The sequence below is a fragment of the Fulmarus glacialis genome, unplaced genomic scaffold, assembly GCF_000690835.1.
Source record: "Fulmarus glacialis isolate BGI_N327 unplaced genomic scaffold, ASM69083v1 scaffold9142, whole genome shotgun sequence".
Lineage (NCBI taxonomy): Eukaryota > Metazoa > Chordata > Aves > Procellariiformes > Procellariidae > Fulmarus > Fulmarus glacialis.
The window spans coordinates 1-9852 of record NW_009199825.1 but is presented as its reverse complement, the minus strand read 5'-3'; the positions used below and the strand labels follow the sequence as shown (position 1 = coordinate 9852).

The following is a 9852-nucleotide window of genomic DNA, read 5'->3' as shown; positions in this document are numbered from 1 at the left end:
CAGCAGGAAGCTCCTACTGCACGCCTGGTGCAGCAGGACTTTGCACCTGGCAACATTAAACGGAAAATCTTTGGGGGATTTTCTGTTAGTCTATTAAAGGCTTCCCAGACAAACAACAGGATGCTCATCTCTCGCTTTGGCCTGGAAATACATCGGTGAACAGAACATCTTAACAGTTTCTCTTGCTTAAGTCTCTCTGCTAGCATGCAAGAACTGAATTTCAGCCACTGCAACAGCCCAGAGACAACTTCTACCCTCTGGCTGTGGAGTGTTGCATGAAAGCTCTTCTCTTTTCAATCAGTTCTCCTCTAAACAAGTCCTGCCTTCTTAGTGCAATAATTGAGATTCTGACACTAAGATGACTTCTGCTGATGACAGCCCCCCCCCATACCCTTCCTCCAAGTCAGTGCAGGCTCAGCAATTTTCACTACATGACCTTAGTTACTGCTCTGGAAAAATAGGCTTTATTGTCCTAAGGAGAAAAGCAAAATCCTGTGACAGAATACAGCACAGCAGAACTTTCCCCATGTGCTTATTCTGCATTTGTATTCCCTTAAAATCTGGGGTAACTTGTTAAATGTAATTTGTTTTATCAAATCGTAGACCAGGTCCCTACTGAGCTCGACGCCAAGCAAGCACTGAACAATACCACAAACTCTTTGCAGGCACAGAACTTTGATTAGGTGAAATATGGATTCACACTGCTCAAAAACAACTGGCTGGCTGCTGACACATTTCAGTTCACTGGCTCTTCCCATTGTAAAGCAGCAGAGCACGCTGGAGAACAGTGCTTTGACAGCTGAGCTCCATGCAAACATTTCCTATGTCCTAGGATATGCATAACCAGCATGTCTGTCCTGCACTGCCTACCCTTCAGGCACAGGACTGTCAAAAAGATGGTATGTGGCAAGTGAGTGTCTAGCTTACGGGCATTTCACAAACAAAGGCTCCAGCCAACGTTTTTCATGGTCCAGAGCTTACCACATACTTACCAAATCCAGTGCTGAACCTCCTCCTAGGTACTCCATGATTATCCACAGCTTAGTGCCCTGCAAGCAAGAGCACAAATCAAGAGCAAAGACAGTAATAAAAGCAGGCAGAAAAGTGAAACACCCCAGAGGCAGCAAGACACATGAGTAGTCCTGTACACAATCCAAAGGATGCTGCATACCGCAGCTCTCAGAAGCTTAAGGAGGGAGCTTCCTGCTGACACAGCATCGTAGCAGTGGACCTGCCCCCAGTACATTTCTTTCTCTCGGTGTGCAAGGTTAGTGCCCCTACAGGCACCAGGCTACACAGCCCACAGAGATAAGCATATTCTCAGGTTGGAGCCATTTAACATCACTCCAACAGATCTGGCACATCTCCTTCTTGACAATGACAGGGGAGCTTTGCAGCCTTTGATCTCATTAACAGGACTGCCAGCTTGAAGGGTACGATCAGAAAGACACTCTCTTACTCCTCAAGAGATTTCCAGAGCGACATTCACAGGGTCCTGGTAGGAGATAAGCAGCAGATCCTTGAAACCACAGCTTGCTTGGTGTTTCCAGTAATAGGCTGAGAAAATGCATTATGGCCTTTGAAAAATATGTAAGGAATAATCAGGATCCAAAGAGCTCAATAACTGCTACAGAGCCAGTGTTACATACACCTCCAGCAGCTGGCACACAGAGGCCGCTTCTGGTCACCAGTAGCTTCCACTGGGGATTCCTAAACCTGTTCTCAACAGAAGCGGTATCAGCACTCCTGCGAAGACTCATGTCCTGTTGTTTTCATCATTTCTGATGAAATGATGATCACAAGGTCACAAAGTACGGTTTCAAACTCCTCTTCTTTCCAGAGGCATAAAGCCCTCAGTGCTACTACCTTAAAACCGTGGCATTTTGGAAAAGTACGCCACAAAACTCCTTTCAAGAATGGTCCAACCAAGGAGAGGTCAGCCTCTCCAACGAATAATTTTCTCTTCAGTGAAGTGCCATTTCTGATGAAATGATGATCACAAGGTCACAAAGTACGGTTTCAAACTCCTCTTCTTTCCAGAGGCATAAAGCCCTCAGTGCTACTACCTTAAAACCGTGGCATTTTGGAAAAGTACGCCACAAAACTCCTTTCAAGAATGGTCCAACCAAGGAGAGGTCAGCCTCTCCAACGAATAATTTTCTCTCCAGTGAAGTGCCCTGCTCTTGGGACCGCACTGTACTGGGCACCTCATTTCCATGTGGTTCACAAGTGTCTTAAAGCCCAGCCTCCTATTAAGACCACATAAATGCAGTGAGCAGAGCCACTGCTGTTTCTGCTTCCACACTGACACTCACAGATTGGGCACCTTTCAGTGCCGTATGCCACCACGAGCTGCAGCACCCATAGAGAAGCCCACCCCATTCCCAAACTGCTGGTAAGAGAATTGCCATGGCTTTGTCCTACCTTCAAGTAGGAGCCATAGTACCGGGTGATGTAGGGACTATCACACTGGCTGAGCACCGTATTTGCTGAATGTCCTCAATTTCATCCTCAGCCTCCTCCAGATCAATGATCTTGATAGCGACCACCTCTTTGGTGCGGTTGTCGATCCCTTTATACACTTCACCAAACGATCCTTTGCCAATCCGCTCCAGCTTGGTGAACAGCTCCTCAGGATCCACCCTGGAGTGCTAAACCAGAAAGCAGAGATGGGAGAAGTTCATGAAGTCTCACGGCAGCCTGCAGAGCCACGCATACCCAGACAGCTCATCTCCCTATCTATGCATCTACTGTGTTGTTTAATTCACCCGAAACTCACATATCCTAAAAGGTCTCCACATGCTGAGAAACTTAACACAGAACATATCCAAGAAGAGAAGAACTGAAGAAGCCTTTTACACGGGCTTTCCGCCCCTGCAGACCATAGTGGAAGAGGAAGGGGAGAGAAGCCCAGAAGGAGAATGTCAGCAAGTATCTCTATGGAAAGTGTCAGCTTCTTTGGGACAGGACTGTTCAATCGCAGGCACCAAACCGGTGCCAAAGCAGCTCCATGAGCAAGCACTTGTTCACGCTTGAATAAAAGGGCAAAGTGTACCAGAACCAGCCTTTCTTTTGAAGAGCCGAATGAGAAAATGGGCACAAGCAAGAGGCCATAGGAAGTTCACAAGGATGTTTCCCTAGTCTGCCTTCCTGCATTCAAAGATTGGAATGATTTGAAAGATTTGCACCCTTCCCTGCTTGTTTAGAGGGTGAAATACTCCAGTAATATAAATACCAGTTCACATTAGCTGTCTTCTCTGCTGCAGCTCTCTTCAGATGTTTGCAGAAGGAGCCTCGCATCTTTTGGAAGGTCAGCAGCAAGGAGGCCAGACACCTGCCTATCCCAGAGGAGACAGGAGAGCTGAATGGACACTCCATCTGCAGACCTGCTTTTCTGGAACAGCCTCTCCTCTGGCCAGCACACCCAAATACAAAAGCAAATAGCATTTCCCTCATCAGATAAGCACATCAACTGGGAAGCTACTAACATGATCATCATCAGAGAAATACTGACTCTTTAACAGCAGCTTCAAAGTTAACTCTTTATTAAGATGAGTATGGACGTGAAAGGGAAGAAATCAGAATCACTTTCTGACGTTATTTCGTTCTGCCCAGCTGCAGACCAGGAGGTCCTGCTCTGCTTCATGCTACTAAATGGCTCTTTGTGATTAGATTTTCTGCCTTCTTTAAAAAATAAATCTAGTTTAAAAAAAAAAAAAAAATCTGGAAAATATGGCCTGAACTACAGGAAGCAGCCAAGCCATTACAGTGAGTTTTCCACACCCAGAACCTCTCAGTCTCACCTCCAACACGTCACCCACAGGGACCACTCCCTTGCAAGGGCCTTGAGCTGGCAGAGATTTTATCTGAGAACAGGGGAGCTGCATCTTTCCATCTAACACCAGGTTTTAACAGCACACCATCACTGAGCAGCCCTAGGTGCTGCTTAATGATTAAGCCAGCCAGTCATTACAGGTTGTTTGCCTTCTGTGCTCAGTGCATCGCTATATGGAGTAAGCCAGGCCCAGAGTGAGCCTTACAGTCAACGCACTCAACAGGATTTCCACGTGTGTTCCAGTCCAAGATACAGAAGGATAACCAAATATCCTTGTGCATCCATGGCAACACCCAAACAGGCTGTACTTTGAACAAATGCACTGGAAACAGACTGGAAGGGATATGCAGAGATGAAAGGAACTGGAGATACATAACAGGGACTGGAGAGAGGGAGGCGGGGGAAAGGAAGAGGATTTGAGCTTGAGAAATGCCAGGAGGCAACATGAGAGTGACAACTGCAGGGAGAACGGTCTGGCTAGTCCAGGCTCACAAGAGGCCAGGAGCAGTTTCCACCTCTTCACCAACTTACAGGAAGGGGCAGCAAGGTGGCCCAGACGTTACCCTGCACAGTCACCTACCGCACCATAAAAATGCCACTCACCACATCAGGGAGAAGGGAGAGAAAGAGGATCATCTCCTAGAAGCACCTGCCTCAGCTGGTGAAGGAAACACTACCCACATGAATCCTGCAGGGAAGCAACCCTGCAAGAAAACCTTCGTCCCCTCCTATGTAAGTAATTTTTCCATGAGAAAAGAAATGGCAAGGTCTAAGTTACTGCTCCCCTCCTCAGCCTGGCATGGCACATCAAAGAATCAGGACCAATTCTTCAAGATTAGGACATGAAACATAAGAGCACCGGCTACTGCAAGCATGGACAGCTTCGTAAACAAGCTTCCATACTTCGATGTCAGTTTATCCCGTTTTCTGCGGAACAAAACAGTTCGGGTAGGGGCGGTGAAGGAGACAAACCTTTCTGACAAGCACATGGCAACTTTGCCCAAGGGACTCAGGAAAATGACACAACTCTGACAGGCCCACTACATTAGGTTGGAACAGGAAACTTCGTCTGTAGGTACTGGATTTACTTTCCCAGTACCCGTCACTTCAAAATTGATCTGGAAATGCTTCAGAGCTTTCAGGTGACAGGGCAAGGGTATGACTCGATGGAGGGCCTGAGGACATGCACCCCTTGACAGAGTTGCCAAAATCACACAAGTCATATCCAGCAACAGACAGGACCTAGTGAGCAAGTACGGGGCAAAGTGGCAGAGAGTCGTCCCAGCCACGGTTAGTCTCCTAAATGCCTGCCGCAGACCAGAGTCTGCTAACGAATTTCTTTACTTTCTGTAAGCACAGAGAAGAAAACAGGCCCATTCCCAATTCAAGCAGGCCAATGCCTGCCCAGTGGAACACCTTGTGAACTACCATTGTGGACACCAAAGAAGACATTGCCAGGTGGCATTTTCGTGGCAGCAATTCTGAATTCCCATGACAAACTAAGATAGATAAAATTGTGCTAGCCTGCAGGACACGTGCTCAGAAGCTCTGGTCCATTAAAAAAGTTCCTCTTGGAGCTGTCACATGGTAACTTGCAGTTGATGAGCAAATGTTCGATCGATGGGCATACAAGCCTCACTAGACAGCAGAACAAATGCAGTTATGCCAGGAACGGAGAACTATGCAAGTGCACTGCTCTGTCAGAAGAGAAGCACACTGCCGCACTCGGGGGGCTCAAACAGGGGGGAGCAGGGGAGGAGAAGAATGCATTCTGTGTAGCCTGACTCTCCCCTACCCCAATAAATTTGCACCTGCAGAGCACTGCAATGAGGGGTGTAACAAGCAGGATCTTTCCGTTTTCTAAATACGAATTGATCTCAGCACCAGTCTTGTCAGAGAACCACCCTGGCTGCAAATCCATGTTCTGGAGCTGCACAGCTACAAACACACCTGAAAAACTTCACTAGTAGAAAGTAACAGAATCCAGATGAAACGCTCTACACCTGCATAAATGAGCATAGATAACCCAAAGAAGCTTATTAGCACCTGTCAACTTTGTGACTGCTCACCAGCTTGGGATCTTTCCTTTTTTTTTTTTCTTTCCACATTCACAGAATCCACCAGGGCTACAAAATGGAGCTCCAGGCCAGAGTCTAAAGAGCTAGCTGACCAGCTGCTGCTCCTTGTTCTACTACAATACATAAAGCCTTTAAGGCATGGTCGCCTCATCGTACCTTTTTGCTTGACTGAGTGTCAATTACACAGCAGTTCTGGAGCAAAAAGCCTCTCCCCACTGAGTGCAGTCAGACACTAGAAATGGCTCAGTCAGGCATGAACAGGCTTTGGGGGGAGAGCGCACAAAGCACTATCTTGGTTGTACATGCAGGAAGGAGAGGGAATGAGTATGAGAGGGATGAGGACAATCTGCTAGTAATGTGCTCCACTTCTGCCCTCCAGAATCTAACCTCACAGCACAGGAAAGAAGGATGCTCTGTCATGACAGGTGTGGGGGTGTTTGCCATCACGACTGATGATGCCATGTTTTAAAACAGAGCAACTCACTGCAGACATCAGGAATTAAGAATTGCAGTGTGTTACGAGACAAGCCTGGCAGTAACACCAGCTGCTTCATGGGGAAAGAATGGGTTTGGCAGCTCTGTCACCTCCAGCTGCAGAGACATGATATCCACAGCCTTTGAGAGGAGACTAGAGAAGGGTAAATATCTACCCTCATTGCAAAGCTACTACCTGGAAAGACAAGCTGCATATTGAGAACAGAAGCTTTGAACCAGCTCAAGGTCTTCCCTCTGGGCTCAAAGGAGTCGTATTCAGTATCATGAGCAAGAGTCACACCTGCATCTGCTGCATAAAACACTGAGAGGTTCTTAAACCCTTTTGGAAGTAGGAGTTCCTTGGTCTGGGGCAGGACAGGATCAGAATTGCTGTTCTATATGGGAGAAGTCTGTAACAGAAAAAGATTGTCAAGGCCACAATATTTTAAGAGCTGAAGCTGACTGGGAGTTTGGCAGCCTCCAAAGGTTTATATGGAACTACAGCAGCATTTAGTGTTACTTCTGACTAGAGCACTTTCCAACCAGCCAAACAAACAAACAAACATCATCTTCCTCTGCCAAATGCAGTGGTAGGAGGAAGTTGGTTTTAATAAACCTCAGCTACTGACCTTCTTTCCTTCATTGCCTCCTCTCCTCCCCAACTTCCCATCCAGCATTTACCCACATTGCACGCTACACACTAACCTCTGGACACCAACAGAGATATCTGCAGCAGGCACTATGTTGTCTTTGGGGAAAATCAGATTTGTACCGGGAAACATTTGAAAGCTTCCCTGTCTATATGAAATTTGTGCACAGCTCTTTTCAACTGCTAAACCTAAGACAGTTTTGAACTTCTGGAGTACAGACAAGAGGGAAGTTTCTGTTCAATGCTTGAAACACACAAATTTGTCTGAGACTCCCAATTTGCTTCACAGAGAGTATTCTTTTGCTTCAAGGGAGGGAAGCATTTACTTAGCCAGAGAACTTGAACGGCTTCTTCAGGGTCACATAAGGAACAACAAAACTAGAAACAGAGCTCAGATCAGAGCTTTAAACACAGTAGCACAAATACATCATCTAGCAGACAGAGCTCCCAACAAAGACCGGAGGCCCACTGTGCTGTATGTATACAGCAAAAGGCAGCCAAGAAAAGAGAGAGAGCCAGCTAGCTGAGGCAGGGAAATGGAGGCACAGAGGTAAAACAACCTGGGGATTTGCCTAAGGTAACCCTGCACATCAGCAACAGAACTGGGAATCAAAGACAAGTCAAGCCTCTGACATCCCAATCCAAGTCTTAGTCTCTCGATTTTCACAGTACCTCCCACCACTCCCTAAACTCTGGTGAGCAGAACTTCAGGCTAATTCCTACTGTCCTTCCAGCAAGCGTCAGTGACATAGATTACGAGGTCCCACCAAGGATTCCTGAAGAGACCAAGGAACGGACAACCCAGGCTGCTTTTCTATTCCAGGGCTAGACAGAGAGTCATGGGGTGCCAGAATCTGAGAATGCCTTACATTTGCATAATAAATTCAGAGATGAGACCACTGAAACCCTGAGAAGCTTCATTGGTGAATGCTGTGTACAAAAAACCTTCAGAGCAACCTCCTCTCTAGCTACAGAACTCAGTTCTCAGCCCTAACCAGACAGTATCCTTTCGTATTCCTTTATTTCTCTCCCTGTACTATGACTCACTCAGGCACTACATTTGCATTTAATTCCACACACACTTTGGGGAAACAGTTTACGTGAAAGACAGCATGCAAACTAAGATGCATTGCAAATCAATTTTAAATCAGAAAAGGGTTGGAGAAAGCATAATCTCAAACCACTAAAGCTTTTAGTATTATAATTCTACACCTAGGAGCAGAAAAGAAAAATGCCAAAAATTCTCCAAAAACACGGTTTAACAAGACCTACATTCAGTATTGACATCTGCCAATAATCAAACACACCCCACAACCAAATTCAGAAGAAAGAAGATTCAAGCCAATACTATTAATGTGGTTTAGCTTTTAGTCCCAAGTCATGACATCATCCTTCCACATTCCTCTTATGAAAATGTCATCACAACAACAGGATTTAACCACATCCACTGAGGCCGATATCTCTCTCAGAAGAGTTAAACGTTCAGTATCAAATATCACTACCTCTTACGCATTAAGGTTACCATTTTTCTCAGGCTACTGTTATGAACACTTCAGTAAGATATGTCTGGCACAGCCTGCACACACAGCTTTTCTGTTCCCATTTCTAGACTTCCCCTCACAAAAATACTCAGCCAATAATTCCTGTCTCCCTACAAAGAACAAAGTTAACCTCAGAGAAAGGCACCATACTGGGCGAAGAATTCCCTTTCTATATGGCTGGCAACCTAACACTGTCAGTCCAACACCACCACGGAATAAGACACAAATCAATCACCCAACAGGAGTAAGCTGAGATGTGTGCAAGAGAGATAAAGAGTGGCAAAAACTGATTTTCTGGTGATTTGTTTTAAACTCATTTCAAGAGCAAACATACTAATGCTTGCTCTTGCTACAAGACTTTAAAACAAATTTTTAATCACCACTTACCTGGCTGGCAAATTCTCTCAAGTGAGCCATGCCTACGGGATGGTCAGACATCCGCTTTTGCAAAATCAGGGAGGGTTGGGACGTCGTAGCACAGCGGGAAAGCGATGCTTTCTCATCCACTAGTGAACTGCGACAAGCAAGAACACACAGCTCTAACTCGAGGTTCTCAGAGCCTGGCTCATTCCCCAAAAGAGCTACTTGCATCTTTTTTCTCTCCTTGATTTGCAGCTCTCTTTGAACCTACCAGCCCATTCTAAGTATGCCAGCCCCTCCTTGCAAACCCCATTTCTCAATTCTTTCCAGACATGCCTTCCAGATGTATCAAGGAACCTCACTCTAATGATATACACTGACAAAGCCTCAGGCACCATTTTCCCCACCATCACCTCAGCGTGTTCCCTGTACTATAGCTGCCCCTACAGCACTATCCCCTCATTACCACTCCCAGCAGCATCTTCGCCAGCACAGCCCACAGCATTATCCTCAGACATCCCTTTCCTCCTACTGCTCCCCAGTAACCCTCTCGCTCCACTCCCGTTCGCCCCAGTACACCCACTTGCAAAGCTCAGCTCCCCAGTACACTCCTTCCTCCTCAGGGAACCCCAACCCTACACCATCCCCAGGCACTCCCCCACCAGTGCTCCCCAGTTCTGCCCCCAGACCCTGTGCTCCTCAGCAACCCTCTCCACAGGGCTCCCCTCCACCCCAGAAACAGAAGAGTCCCAACCCGGCACGACCCCCCAGCCCAGCCCAGGCCCCTCAGGGCACCCCCGGCCCGGCCGGGCCCAGCCCTCTCCAGGGCCCCCTACCCCAGTGCTCCCCAGCACAGCACCCGCAGATCCCCACAGCCCCGCTCAGTGTTCCCCTGTCACGGTGGCCCCACGGCCC

The 9852-nt window shown here is 47.1% G+C and overlaps 1 protein-coding gene across 1 annotated transcript in view; it reads right to left on the bottom strand.

Annotated features, from left to right (window-relative positions):
• LOC104073559 (serine/threonine-protein kinase 25-like) overlaps nt 1–9015 on the bottom strand; it is a 19017-nt gene extending 10002 nt beyond the window's left edge. The window contains 4 exon segments of the mRNA XM_009573376.1: nt 993–1049; nt 2425–2486; nt 2489–2651; nt 8965–9015. Of these exon segments, the coding sequence (XP_009571671.1) occupies nt 993–1049; nt 2425–2486; nt 2489–2651; nt 8965–9015 (333 nt within the window).
• Between the last annotated feature and the right edge of the window lie 837 nt (nt 9016–9852).